Source organism: Salvelinus sp. IW2-2015, linkage group LG15 (assembly GCF_002910315.2).
Source record: "Salvelinus sp. IW2-2015 linkage group LG15, ASM291031v2, whole genome shotgun sequence".
Taxonomy (NCBI): Eukaryota; Metazoa; Chordata; class Actinopteri; order Salmoniformes; family Salmonidae; genus Salvelinus; species Salvelinus sp. IW2-2015.
The window spans coordinates 15,471,371-15,487,480 of NC_036855.1; the positions used below are offsets into that span (position 1 = coordinate 15,471,371).

Consider the following 16,110-nt stretch of genomic DNA (forward strand, 5'->3'; position numbering starts at 1 on the left):
TAGGCCCATGGCAGTGGTGAGGTGTATGTGTGTGTGGTGTGTGTCTGTTTGTCTGTGTGTGCAGGTGTTTGGTGTGTGTGTCACCTTAAAGGACTGGACGAAGGTCCACAACAGGATACGGATGGTGTAGCCTTGCCTCAGAAGTTTGATGAGACGAGCTGCTCTGAACAGCCTCAGAAAAACTCAGGTTCAAAAAGCCGGTCCTGTGGGGCCGGGGACAAAAACCTTACAGCCCATTCACTGGAGCATTCAAAACATGACCCCAGATCACTACATAACGACAATAATGCAGATAAATAACATGATTGTATTTGGTTGGTCCAGTTTCAGCTTGCTGACAGAGGCCAAACAATGCAGCCACACAGAATCAGTACACACAGTGCTGTAGATAATTAAAGACTGGAAGGAGAAAAAGCAATGGGACAGGAGGAGTAGTCATTCACCCAGTGGTGGAAAAAGTACCCAAATGTCATTCTTGAGAAAAAGTAAAGATACCTTCATAGAAAATGACTCAAGTAAAAGAGAAAGTCACCCAGTAAATACTACTTTAGTAAAAGTCTAAAAGTATTGTTTTAAATATACTTAAGAATCAAAAGTAAATGTAATTGCTAAAATATACTTAAGTATTGAAAGTAAAAGTATAAATCATTTAAAATTCCCTATATTAAGCAAACCAGACGGCCCACTTGTCTAGTTTTTTTATTTACGGATAGCCAGGGGAACACTCCAACACTCAGACATCATTTATAAACGATGCATAAGTGTTTAGTGAATCCACCAGATCAGAGGCATTAGCGATGACCAGGGATGTTCTCTTGATAAGTGCATGAATTTGTCAATTTTCCTGTCCTGCTAAGCATTCAAAATGTAACGAGTACTTTTGGGTGTCAGGATAAATGTATAGAGTAAAAAGTACATAATTTCTTTTAGGAATGTAGTAAAAATAAAAGTTGTCAAAAATATAATAGTAAGTAGAGATACCCCAAAAAACGACTTAAGTCTATTAAAGTATTTTTACACCACTGCACTCACCGTTGTCTATAAGAGCAGTTGTTTAGCCGTAGCAGGTGGTGGACACATCAGTGAAGACATTCAACAAGAGGACAATGCAGAAAGGACGACAGGGAGAGGTGAGAGGAGAGAAGAAAGACAGAGAGAGAAACAAGGAAAAGAGAGAAAAATAGAAACAGTAATGACAAAGCCTGTAAGCTCAAAACACACACTTAAATCAGTCAGAGCATTGGACAATGATACAGATACTGTAGGATACTGGACAGATAAAGATATTGTATCACCACAGTAGGAGAACATTAAAAAGTACTACAGACTGACAGAAACATGTTGAAGATTCACATAAGATTGCCTCATAATATGACTAGGAGATGGTAATGATACACACAAATCCCATCCCCTGTTGCACTCAGCTGAACTGCCTCACGTTCTCACTCAGAGCCCATACCAGGCATCAGTGAATAATCAATAAGTTAACATGTAGCTCTGTTCACAAACTCTTTCTCTCCTTCTCTCCCCTCTGGGCCGAGCAAAGCCATCTTTGCTGAGATGGCTATTCAGCACATCAGGGTTGAGCCTGTGTACAGGTCAAGCCCACTCTGTTTACACAAACTGTCTATACAGCCTTATGTCTCTGGATGTCACTAAACTACCAATACTCTGCCGTATTAACCTTTTACTGCAGTGGATAAATCAGGCCACACAGAGTGTTTCTTGGTAGTCTTAAACAAATCTACCTCGAAACAAAAGTATACACCTCACACAAATGGTTACGAGCTTAAAAATAAGACACTATGGCAGATATAGAGTTGAAATGTATTCAATTTTGGTTTACATCCAAATATAATACTTTATATACAACATAGACAAAAAAAAAAATACAAAACCGTTTGACATAGAAAACACCAGATTTTCGGTGTTTGAAAACGACATGTTTATTATTTATGAAATTATGAAAAATATGAATAACATTCCACCCATGAGGCCACTAGAGGGCGATTTGGTCATTGACTGCAGGAAAGGGCTACCAATGTTATTGTAATGTATATAGAGGAAGGTGGAAAAAGCACATTGTTGCTCTGCTGATTTCTTAGCTTACATAATTTCTGTGACCCACGATGTCAGTTATACTTCCCAGCACGTCACAAAGTCAAACACGTTCCAGGCATCCTTCAGGTAGTTCTGGAATGAAAGGGATTGAAAATCACTCACAAACTCAAGGCATGCAGGGCATGAATTCAATAACCTTCAAATCATTGAAAACCTTTGCCGTATTGATAGCATGCAGATAAACAGGAAGGAGGACAGTAAACCCACCAGTGGTCCGAAGGCGATGATCTTCAGAATGCACTCCAGAGAGAAGAGGGCAGTGAAGACGATGTTGAAGTGCTTCAACATGGCTCGTAGAAGTCTGGAGCTCCATGGAACTGGTGCAGTGTGGTGAGGGAGTGAGATAGAGTGAGAGTGAGAAAGAATGTGTGACGGAGAGAGAGAGAGAGAAGAGAGAGAGAGAGAGAGAGAGAGAGAGAGAGAGAGAGAGAGAGAGAGAGAGAGAGAGAATGAGAAACTTAATAAGCAGATAGCTACTTTACCTCCTAAAACATCAACACTGTGTGAGTAGGAGTTTTTCCTGACCACGCAATTAGACAAGGAAAAACTCCAGGCCATAGTTATATCCTACTGTATTTTTTGGTGACTGAGATGGACTGTACCAACCTTCATCATGAGCACCACGGTGTTCAGGGCGATCATGATCATAATGGCGTACTCAAACGGGGGTGACACCACAAACTTCCACATCCGATACTGGAAGGACTGCACGTTCTCTGGCATGTAACGCGTCAGTGGCTTGGCGTTGATGGCAAAGTCAATGCAGGCCCTCTGAAAAGAATGTGACGGAAATTACATGCGTCCAATGTTCCCTTTCAAATTCACCATCCATTTCCTCATCATCATGACCATCAGCACCAATCACCAGTTGTCAATCCATCACTCTTTCAACCATTACCTTCATCAGGACCACTGAATCTGCATCATCAACTCAGAAGGAAATACCGTGAAGAAAACAACGCATATCTTACGAGAGCAAGCAGAGACTCCTGATTCTATCAGAGCCATGTGCAGAGGAGATGTCTGAATCCAGAGGATGGATACATGGCTAGCTCCTCCTGGCTGTACTCTGGCTCCAGTTAGCCGAGTCAGGTTAGGTTAGCATACAAACAGACACAGGGAGACGTATCTGTTGTGTTAGTTCAGAATAGGGACGGAGGGAGATACTGTATATCTATCTGTGGTTGCCTAATGGGGTCCTGGTAGACATGAAGTAGGGGGATAGGGGATGGCTCGCTGGGTTGGTGTCCGCCTGTGGAACCACAGATGGGGCTCCAGAATGAATTGTGGACCTGTCACACTGGCCCTCACCTGGGAGGCTGTAGTGCATCTGTTGCTACTGCAGGATCCACTGCAGCCTCACCGCCTCAACACGCACAACTGAACCCAGCATAAAAAACAGCAGCAGCAGTRAGAGAAAGATTGTACCTGCACTGAGTACTCAGCATTATGTAAGGGTGGTAACATCTAAAGAGCATAGTGAGCTTTGCACTGCACAGGGCACTGATGACCAACACGTCACAAATGGAGAAAGTATACTTGGAAGAAATATGAATTGTTATTGCTTTGCTTCAAAGTGAGTTTTCTCCCGTGCTGTACCTCATTTTTCTCCAGGCTGCACTCTGACATGGCCTTGTCCCCTTGCTCCTGGAAGGTAATGATGATCAAGGCCACAAAGATGTTGACGAAGAAGAAGGGAAAGACCACGAAGTAGACCACGTAGAAGATGGAGATCTCTATACGGTAGCCTGGACTGGGACCCTGGTCCTCTAAGGTAGCGTCCACAGAGTGCTTCAGAACACTGGAGAGGAACACAGGAACCATGCTGTCAATATATGGAACCACTCACAACAACAGTCAGTATTGGTTAAACTGCTACAACAGTCAGCATTGGTTAAACTGCTACGACAAGTTTCCTACAGTAAGTACAATATGACTAAAACCTAACTGGAAACGATTCAACTATTTAAAGTTCTATATCTAAAATTAGGGACATAGGCAATTAAAAGCCTTTGTTAAAATGTAATAGGCATGTGATTAATGTTCAACGTTACTGATACAAAGGTTCATTTTCATCTGCTGTGTTAAGAGGGTCCTTACAGTAAAAATCCAGCTGAGAGAGAGAGAGCCTGGCCACTTAGCCCTCCAGGTCATGAGGACTGAGTCTTATTTAATGGACTTGGCCCATGACCTAAAGGACTCACTAGTCCATCATTTTGACATATCATAAATCACTGGATTGTTTAATAACATAGCTAATTCAATGATTTCATTGAGGAGGACAGAGGAGCTGGAATAAGAAGGAGAATAATGGACAAGCTGGAAATTGCACATAAGGCACTCTCTGGCGTGCTGACCCGACAAGCTRGCACACTTGATTTTATTTTAATCTCATTTTGTCCTCATTCGGACTAAGTCCTTAAACATTAAAATACAATTTATAATACAATCATATTTTCACATATAACACACTGTTACAAACTGACATATTGACCAGATAAATACTGAGACACTGAAAATATAGATTGGTTCCTTCATCTACCAGAGTCATGCACAATCTTMGAATTTATTATATTTAAGTGGCTCTAAAGTATTGTTTGAATTTAGATATTGATAGGTTTCTGGTTTGCTCAGATAAATTATTAATTTTCTTTATTGCTCTGAATCTAAATGTTATTTTGCCTATTTCTCTTCTCTGCCGGGATCAGACATACTGTAGGTGGTGGACAATCTATTCCTAGTATTGCCTGAATGTCTGTCTCTTACCAAATGAATCCTGTTGTGAATGAAGTTTGGCCATTTAAATGATGTACATTATGAAATAAAATAAGCATGTTTTTTCTCCTCAATAATCTTGTTGATTGATGACCACCCAAGAGCATTGTGCATGACTACAACAGAATAATCATATTTCTACCTTAGAACAATCCTTGCTGCTTTATTCTGGGCAATCTGCAGCCTCCTAATCTCACTTGCGGATGCATTTCCCCAACCACAGAACAGTAGTTCATCTGACTCCCAATTAATGATTGGGTTGTTTGCTTAAGAATCTTTCATGGTAAATATTTTGCATGCAGTTCTAATTATTTTCTTATATAGATGAGTTATTTGAGACAATTACAGAGACTAGCACAGCACATTCTCAGAACATATCCCCAGGGCAGGCTTCTTCACCCTCTACTGTAGAGGTCGACCGATTAGGATTTTTCAACGCCGATAACGATACCGATTATTGAAGGACCGACAAAAGCCGATACCGATTAAATCGGCCAATAATTTTTTATACATKTATTTTTTTATTTGTAATAATGGCAATTACAACAATACTGAATGAACACTTTTATTTTAACTTAATATAATACATCAATCAAATCAATTTAGCCTCAAATAAATAATGAAACATGTTCAATTTGGTTTAAATAATGCAAAAACAAAGTGTTGGAGAAGAAAGTAAAAGTGCAATATGTGCCATGTAAAAAAGCTAACGTTTAAGTTCCTTGCTCAGAACATGAGAACATATTAAAGCTGGTGGTTCCTTTTAACATGAGTCTTCAATATTCCCAGGTAAGAAGTTTTAGGTTGAGGTTATTATAGGAATTATAGGACTATTTCTCTCTATACGATTTGTATTTCATATACCTTTGACTATTGGATGTTCTTATAGGCACTTTAGTATTGCCAGTGTAACAGTATAGCTTCCGTCCCTCTCCTCGCCCCTACCTGGGCTCGAACCAGGAACACATCGACAACAGCCACCCTCGAAGCATCGTTACCCATCGCTCCACAAAAGCCGCGGTCCTTGCAGAGCAAGGGGAACAACTACTCCAAGTCTCAGAGCGAGTGACGTTTGAAATGCTATTAGCGCGCAAACCGCTAACTAGCTAGCCATTTCACATCGGTTACACCAGCCTAATCTCGGAAGTTGATAAGCTTGAARTCATAAACAGCGCAATGCTTGAAGCATTGCGAAGAGCTGCTGGCAAATGCACGAAAGTGCTGTTTGAATGAATGCTTACGAGCCTGCTGCTGCTCAGTCAGACTGCTCTATCAAATATCAAATCATAGACTTAATTATAACATAATAACACACAGAAATACGAGCCTTAGGTCATTAATATGGTCAAATCCGGAAACTATAATTTCTAAAATAAAACGTTTATTCTTTCAGTGAAATACGGAACCGTTCCGTATTTTATCTAACGGATGGCATCCCTAAGTCTAAATATTGCTGTTACATTGTACAAACTTCAATGTTATGTCATAATTAAGGACAATTCTGGCAAATTAATTACGGCCTTTGTTAGGAATAAATGGACTTCACACAGTTCRCAATGAGCCAGGCGGCCCAAACTGCTGCATATACCTTGACTGCTTGCACGGAACGCAAGAGAAGTGACAATTTCCCTAGTTATAAGAAATTCATGTTAGCAGGCAATATTAACTCAATATGCAGGTTTAAAAATATATACTTGTGTATTGATTTTAAATAAAGGCATTGATGTTTATGGTTAGGTACATTGGTGCAACGACGGTGCTTTTTGCGCAAATGCGCTTGTTAAATCATCACCCATTTGTCAAAGTAGGATGTGATTCAATGATAAATTAACAGGCACCGCATCGATTATATGCAACGCAGGACACGCTAGATAAACTARTAATATCATCAACCATGTGTAGTTAACTAGTGATTATGTTAAGATTGATTGTTTTTTATAAGATACGTTTARTGCTAGCTAGCAACTTACCTTGGCTTCTTGCTGCCCTCGCGTAACAGGTAGTCAGCCTGCCACGCAGGCTCCTCGTGGAGTGCAATGTAAGGCAGGTGGTTAGAGTGTTGGACTAGTAACCGGATGGTTGCAAAAATCGGCCATTCCGATTAATCGGTCAACCTCTACTCTACTGGTCTGTCTGTCTGCCCGTCCGTCCGTCCGTTCGTCCGTGTATCTGCCTGAGAGCTACAGCACATTCTCAGAACATATCCCCAGGCCCGTTCACCCATTCTACTACCGGTCTGTCTGAGAGCAACCAGTCCACCAGAGACCTCAACTTTACAGAACAACTCAAAAGGAACCTTGAAAGTGCACTTACTCGGGCCAGCCCTCTCCGGTGGACACAGTGAAGAGAGTGAGGAAGGCCCACAGCACGTTGTCATAGTGGAACTCATACTTCTTCCACACCCGAGGCTGGGCRGCCACCTCATCCTTATCGTAGTCCAGGAAATTACCTCTGTTTAGGGGAGAGAGAGAGAGAGAGAAACAGGGGGAGGGGAGAGGGAGAACAACTTACTGCACACATACTATTTTTATTATAGACTGACAAAACACCATGTCCCTGTGACAAATCAATAAGATCCTCAAACAAAAACACATATTTACTGCAATCATTTTCAAAGCAGCACTGGGCTGTGCTTCTCTCTATTGGGGAAGATAATTGGGAGAGAGAGAGAGAGAGAAACAGGGGGAGGGGAGAGGGAGAACAACTTACTGCACACATACTATTTTTATTATAGACTGACAAAACACCATGTCCCTGTGACAAATCAATAAGATCCTCAAACAAAAACACATATTTACTGCAATCATTTTCAAAGCAGCACTGGGCTGTGCTTCTCTCTATTGGGGAAGATAATTGTACACTGGCATAGCGGCATTCAAAGCTGCAAGCCAGAACCAGGCAGGGCTGCACCACCACAGCTGCCCTGGTGGGGGAGCCCTCCCAGAGCTGTTACCGTTATTACATGGTTTGCTCTATCAGACTGTTGGGCCCAGTGCCTTGGTGCCAACGATGTTCATACTGTATGTCTTCTCCTGTTTCATTTAAAAATGCTACCTGCAGTCCTTCTCCAGTCCCTTGGACTCATCGGAACAGTAGAAGAACTTTCCCTTGAACAGTTGCACAGCGATGACAGCGAAGATGAACATGAAGAGCATGTAGACAATGAGGATGTTGAAGACGTTCTTCAGGGAGTTGACCACACAGTCAAACACAGCCTGAGAGAGGGCACACACACACAAACACACACACAGAAACATGGGGCTGGATTAGATACTGTACACACTGATGATTATGTTCTGACAACAGCAGTGAATACGTGTGACTGTAGTGCAGTGTAAGTCCATACTGTACCTTCAGCTTTGGCAGGCGCTTGATGGTCTTGAGGGGCCGTAAGACTCGCAGAACTCTAAGGGACTTGATGGTGCTGATGTCCTTTCCTTTGGACCCTCTGCACAAGAAAAACACTAAGTTAGACAACAAACCTGTAAGGTCATCACTCAACTGCTAAACCCTGTGAGAAGATAGCTGTGTACAGAAACTGCTCGAACAACAATTGCATTACAAAAGAGGCAAACCACTTGTGACAGAAATCAGTAGCTTGTTGATAAATCACTGTTGGTTTTAAATGTTTCATGAATCGTAAGGCTTCGACTAATAAACAAAGTGTTTGAAGAATGCTCTCTAGAGGTCTTGACCAAACGTGACAGGAAATACTTAGTAGGAGAACGGATGGTACTATCTTCCCATCTCCCACTACTTTAAATACATTGTATTCTATACAAGACATTCAGAATGATTTGTGGTCGAAAGATACAAGGCATAATACATGGGTATAAATATGTTTGTCAAAGCTATAGATGCCCTTAGGATGGTAAATTGTCTGTGACAACCAAGCACCCAGCCCCAACTGAGAACGGATTAGTAATCTCACATAGGATCATGCCTCTCCAAATCATTCAGATAGGCGTAGCATGTAATCCTGGATTACATGAGAAAATTAGACACTTTCTGGATTTTTAGCATGCCGATAAAGTAGTTATCCCACAGAAATACACCTTCTCCGAAGATTATATCTCAACACATAGTTCTCCATGCAAATAACACCAGAAAATAAATCAAGTAAATACAAGCTATAGACTGTGCATCAGGTTTCTGCAGAATAACCGCTAACCAGTGATACAAACGAAACAGTGATGTTTATTTTTAAAGGAACCAATGCTGTTTCATACACACATCCTCGCTAAGTCGTTAAGCTGGGATGGTGAGACAGACAGGCGACTGAGGGAAAAGAGGAAAGGATGTCAATGAGTATGTAGAGTATTAAGACTGATGGGGAAATACAGGAACAAGTGATTTAATAGACTTTCTCAGACACAGTGGGTGGAAGAACAGAAAATCTTCTGAACAGACATCAAGAATTCTGAGCAGAATCCCATTAACTCTCCGTGTACATTAATGTTCCCTACAGACTCAGAAAATGTCTTGCTGAATCAGCACCTTGGGGAGCTGTGGGAATAGCAATACAAATGCCTCACAATGCATCTCCAAACGAAATACAATGAAGTGATAGAACATATTGCATGTTATCTAAAATCATGGTGCAAAATCATGTCCCAATGTATTGTACAGTACACAAAATGGCAATGATTTAAGGTAAAGCATCCCATTTGTGAAACAATGAGGGATTTCAATGACCCCAATAAACAGTCAACAACACATAAATAACCAGACATTATCAGTATGTGATACTTCACATCAATTAATGTCAACTTCTATATCATAACACAGGGTAAAATGTTCCACACCTATGTCACTTCATCTCATCTCTGTCTTTCTAAATTTGGAGAGACTGCTCTTAAATACCACGTGAATTCATCTGTTGTTAAAGTCAATCCTACACAGCAGTCACTGGCCGTAACCTGTGTTTCTCATCAACTGATAACGAGAGACTTGTAAAAACTTCGGCCTCTAATGACTAACATGCACCAACAATACAGTCCAGGAGGAGGAAAGCAACACATTTGCCAACACACCACATCTTCCCCTTCCCTTCCCTTCCCTACCCTCTCCCTTTTTGCTGGCAGCTGGAATCGCGAACGCACACGCACACGCACACGCACACGCACACACACACACACACACACACACACACACACACACACACACACACACACACACACACACACACACACACACACACACACACACACACACACACACACACACACACACACACACACAGATTACTTCCCATTCAACTGGGAATAAAAGCCATCCTGTAACTCTGGTATTCCCAACATAGCATGGTCATGTAGTATGATGGTGTGGTTCCTCCCTCCCAGAGGCTCTGTTATAGCTCTACTCTACCACAGCAGCATGCAACGTTCATGCTCTGATGCACATTAGTCCAGCATGCTTTCACAGTAAATAGAGCCTGTGGTTTGAGATCACACAACACCCACACATGACAAACCACACATGACATTCTGATAGCTTTCAAAGAACGCCTGATCAGTTTGTGGAAAAACACGTGTGACTTGGGAGGTTCATTGGGAGCGTTTGGAGTTTTCTGCAGGGTCTGGATGGTGACAGCTATGAGAGAAGCTGGCTAAATATTTAATGAAGACATCATTATCAGGTACAGGTGGCTGGTCTGTACCATACTTCATCTCCCTGGAAGGATAACCAAAACTGTCAGCTAAAATAACCATCATGTTCTGTCTCAGCACCAGCTATTTTTACCACTACTCTAATGGTAGTCTTAGATTCTCCCTCTGTACATGTGGAACCAGACTGTATTATGTTTTAATGTGTGCACTGATAGGGCTCTGCTTGGTGGGTCACCTAGAGAAAAGAGTTAACAGAATAAACATGAATGTGTGTTTACATTAACTGAGAATGTTTGACTTGGGCATAAATGAGTGAAAATAAATACTAAGAGTCTACATAATGATTATAATTGCAAGTACAGCCAGTGTTGATGCTGGAATGTAGGCCAATCATCAATTATGAACACGTTTTACTTGAGTCTCCAGTTACAGTCAGATTGGAGAGAGGTTTATATTGAAAGCTATCAGAGTGAGATGGCAAAGGCTCCTTGTCTGTAAAGGAAACCCTTTACTCATACAGGTTTAGAGACGTAATCCTGGTCTAAGCAGAAGAAAGAGGGGTAGAGGGGAGAGGGGGTTCCCCACCTGGGCACACCTTGTGGCGGTCTGATGGGGAAAACAGCAAAAAAAAACAAAGTACAGAGCACAATTATGGCAACTTCCAACACAAAGAAAATATGAATATGTTTGCATAAGCAGGTACAATCTAAACAATACAATATTATGAATGGAGATGGGCCTATAATATATGAAGCTATTGTGAAAGTGAGAGGAACTGATCCAACTGGAAAAGGCCCTATGCCACATAGCATTTTAGGCCATAATGACACTTCATCAAGGATAATTGGGTTGAATAATGGCTTTCATTGTTCAAGGCAATGTTCATAAAACAGACACAAATCAAGTTGTATTTGCCAAGAAGACACTCCTGCCACTTGTTTGGGTTGCACAAATAACAGTTTGTTTCTTCTGTACGATCAGACATACAGTATCTAACGGACAGAGGACACCTGACAGATGAGGAATGTCTGAAGGAAGACAGAACAATGCCATGTTGTTGAGAGATTTAAGGAAGCAACTTCCCCTAAAACACATCCTGCAACATCTCCTGAGCGGCGTTCGAGGCCGCTAGCTCCACAGTTTGTAGCAGCAGGATGGATGTCAAGAGGTGCATCCAACACAACGACAGCTGAGCCAGGCAGTTAGCACCGTGAGTCCCCTGACCGTGTACAGTAGTGGATGACACATGGCCGTGGCGGTACGGTTCATTCACAATGAGGCAGTGGATCACATGGAGAATGAGGTCCGAGACATGCAGGGAGAATAATGTCCATCCATCAACACGGCCGGCTGTCTGTCAGAGTGGCTAGGGGAGGGTGTTGTAAACAAACACACGAGTGGGAATGGAGGCTGGAACTATATGGTCACAGTAAGCAGTCACCAATTTASATACCTTGATGACACCAGTTTTGAAGACACTAAAGTTCCTTGCAGAGAAAATGGCTTTCTTTCTTACTACCTTGTATGAGTAGTCACTGCTTAACTATGTGTGTTTTGTAATGAAAGCATGAGCTGCTATAGAGTAGAAGGATAATTCTCATCACAGCAACAGATGTATTTGTCTAGTGCAGTCCAGGTGAATATGTAGTCATGATAAGAGACAAGGAGAATGAACACTGAGGTGACATGCCCCCTGTAGCAGAGAGGAACATGGACACCACAGATGATCTATGGTCAAGCAGATGAATGTGAGAGAAGACAAGTGGATTATGAAAAGATGAACAGAAGAGAGAGAGATGATTGTGTCCCAGAAGAGAACAGGCCTATGGAATAAGCATAGACCCTGTTACCTCTCACACACAGAGACAGGCAAGATGAGAGAGAGAGAGTGTGAGAGGGAGAGAGAGAGAGAGTGAAAGCATTACCCCATGAAGCTCCTTCAAGAGATCCAAGCCACAAGGAAACAGAAGAGTAACTTTGAGTCAATAGCACACAAAACACATGTACACACACACACACACACACACACACACACACACACACACACACACACACACACACACACACACACACACACACACACACACACACACACACACACACACACACACACAGCATGAAATATAGCATTTTGTGGAGGTGAATTTAACGCAATTACAACCCCTACTACTGCAAAACACCCCAACCGGTTGCTCTATCAGCATATAAACGACTAGGACATTATGTATTCCTATTCTCCAATTGTGTTTTTATGGAACTAATGGTAGGTTCAGTCAATACCCCAGGCAGCAGCAGCATTAGCAGGCATACAGGACTAAACATAGTGTTTCAACTGAATGGCCCTATTCTCATAACAAAAACAGTTGGACCAAAAACTGAGCCAATAATGAATACAATATTGCAGCAGTAAGAGGTAACAGACATCATTATTCAGGAGTACATATTCTACTGTATTGTACTGATGCAAGGAATTTCATGATGAGTAATTTCTCTGATGGGAAATTACAGACTAATTATAGTGTATGTAAAAATGCATGCACAGCATGTCTACATATTTTACACCCAGTGTCTGGGAAAATGCAATGAATCAGTTTCTTTGGTCAAATATGACTTGTGCAATTCTTATTTTTTTTTTTAAATGGGAGGGGATTATGAATGTTGGTAAGAAAATATTAAACTTACGAAAATGCAAATGCCACCAGTGCTCCACTGACCACAATGAAGTCCAGAATGTTCCAGAGATCTCTGAAGTAAGAACCAGGATGGAGCAGAAGGCCCAGGTCAACCATCTGGACCAATCAGAGAGCAGGGTTAGATGCTACAGTACACTGAGAGCGGCGGAACCTCCCATAGTCCTACACCAAATGTATTCAATTAAAGCTCCCATGCAGTCTTTGTCATTTTCTTTTTAAATCATAACTGTATGTCTAATAAATCACTGTGTGTGTTAATAGATATTTTATCATTTATTTCCCTGAACCTCTTTGTCCGTTGAAATGCTCAGTCTGATCATGTGGGCTTCAGGAAACACATTTGAAGATATTTACATACACAGCTCTGACTGGCTCATAGGATAGTCTAGAACCCGCTCCCTTGCCTAGATGAACAATCATTGGTCTACTATAATCAGATCACATTTTGACATCATGATGTGGGCTAAAAGTTCCATCCCACCTGAACAGGATGAAATTCCAGGCATAAAAAAAAGAAAGGGCATTACCATMATTTTCACAATTTCAGAGTGTTATTTCGACCTCCTTGTGTGGAAATATAATTTAACAAATGAGAAAATCATGTTTTTAACTGCACTGCCCCTTTCATCAACCAGTTGACATGGTGCCCTAGTAGCAGCCTAAGCATAGAGCTTCTCTAAATTTGTACATATTTAATGTATTTTTTGGTGTTTCAAATATATATATAATTTTTATATATTTGTTTATTTATAACATCACGTTTTTATTGCATATATCTGGAGTTTTTGAGCCACGGATTTGCAAGTAGACTGACTGGTTAACACTTTTTGGCTTGACTAGCTAGTGTTATGACTGTGAGGGTCAAAAGATCAGGTTTTCAATTAATCAACTTCTATCAGACCCCTTTCACCCGCAGAGGGGAGGAGAGATTGATGTGGGGGCTTAGTGACACATCACGCCCGGTCGTAAATTGTATGCAGCAGAGGACTCTCTTGGCTAATTAGTATCAACCAAAGGAATGTCTTTGTCTGCCAGCCCAAAACTCTAACGTCCAAAAATATTTCTAACCTCCGAATGTGGGAAATGGTCAGTGGGTAGATGTAGAAAACTAATGTCATATTGTATGAACCAAATACTGTATCTAAGGAAGGAAACCCCCTTCAGCTGTCAAGTTTTCATCCAACCTGATGTGAATAGAATTTTAAGAATGATTAAATAGATAACCACCAAACTAACCAAGAAACAACTTCATCAGATGACAGTCTTATAACATGTTATTCAATAAATCTATGTTTTTGTTGAAAAATGAGCATATTTGAGGTATAAATCAGTTTTACATTGCAGCTACCATCACAGCTACGTCAAAAATAGCACTGAAGCAGCCAGAGTAATTATAGAGACCAACGTGATTACTAAATACTCATCATAAACTTTTCTGAAAAATCGATGGTGTACAGCAAATTAAAGACAAACATCTTGTGAATCCAGCCAATATTTCCAATTTTTTAAGTGTTTTACAGCGAAAACACAATATAGCATTATATATGCTTACTACAATAGCCTACCACACTACCGCATTCATTCATCAAGGCACGTTAGCGATAGCAATAGGCATGTTAGCGTTAGCGAATAACCAGCAAAAGATATTACATTTCACTAACCTTCATAAACCTTCCTCAGATGACAGTCCTATAACATCAGGTTATACATACCACTTATGTTTTGTTTCAAAAAATGTGCATATTTAGAGCTGAAATCCGTGGTTATCAATGTGCTAACGTAGCATATTTTTCCCAGAATGTGCGGATATTTCTATTAGACTCTCACCTATTCTGACCAATAGCATTCATAAACATTACAAAAAATATACATGTTGTATAGGAAACGATAGATCCATTAGTTTCTTAATGCAATCGCAGTGTTAGAATTCTAAAATATCTTCATTACGACATAAGACTTAGTTATGGTAAGGGAATAACCAAAACCTGAGCGCAAAGCTACTAGTACACAGTTCGACAGATATATGAAATAGCATCACAAAATGGTTCCTACTTTTGCTGATCTTCCATCGAAATGTTGTACAAGGGTCCTTTGTCCAGAACCGTCTTTGTTTGGATTCAGAACGTCGTTTTTCCCTCTTGAATTAGCAAGCACACTGGCCAAGTGGTGCTAAGCTCTCCTTCGTGCAAACGCAAAAACGCAACACGCCTAACGTCCGAATAAATTTCAATATTCTAATAAAACTATATTGAAAAACATACTTTACGATGATATTGTGGACATGTATCAAATAAAATCAAAGCCGGAGATAGTATTCGCCCATAACGACAGCTTTCCAGTAGGCAATAACAGGTCCCTCCGCGCCTTCCAGAAAACCTAAAATGGGGACACGTCATTCCAAGAGGATGCATTATATCTCAGACCAAGATAATCAACTCATTTCTCCTCTCACTTCTCTTGACATCTAGGGGAAGGTGTATGACGTGCACGTATAGTCATACGTATCATGCCCATTTATAGGCAGGCCCTTGAACACAGCATCGATTCGATCAGACTTTCCACTTCCCTGGTCAGAAAGTGTGCTGCCAATGAGTTGTGTTTTTACCCACAGACAAAATTCAAACGGTTTTTAGAACTAGAGAGTGTTTTCTATCCAATAGTAATAATAATATGCATATTGTACGAGCAAGAATTGAGTACGAGGCGTTTAAATGGGCACATTTTATCCAGGCTACTCAATCTGCCCTAAAGCCAAAGAGATTAACCTTTTGTCACTAGGGGGAGCTGTTAGCATTATTTTTTTTTTTTACATTTCAAATTAATGCCTCGTACTCATTTCTTGCTCGTAATTGCAATATATTATTACTATTGGGATGAAAACATCTCTAGTTCTAAAAACCGGTTGAATTATG

The 16,110-nt window shown here is 40.9% G+C and overlaps 1 protein-coding gene across 1 annotated transcript in view; it reads right to left on the reverse strand.

The window, feature by feature from the left end:
* cacna1ba (calcium channel, voltage-dependent, N type, alpha 1B subunit, a) overlaps window positions 1-16,110 on the reverse strand; it is a 169,524-nt gene that overhangs the window by 22,308 nt on the left and 131,106 nt on the right. The window contains 6 exon segments of the mRNA XM_070446966.1: window positions 2,728-2,892; window positions 3,721-3,922; window positions 7,210-7,347; window positions 7,951-8,111; window positions 8,248-8,344; window positions 13,188-13,294. Coding sequence (XP_070303067.1) covers window positions 2,728-2,892; window positions 3,721-3,922; window positions 7,210-7,347; window positions 7,951-8,111; window positions 8,248-8,344; window positions 13,188-13,294 — 870 coding nt within the window.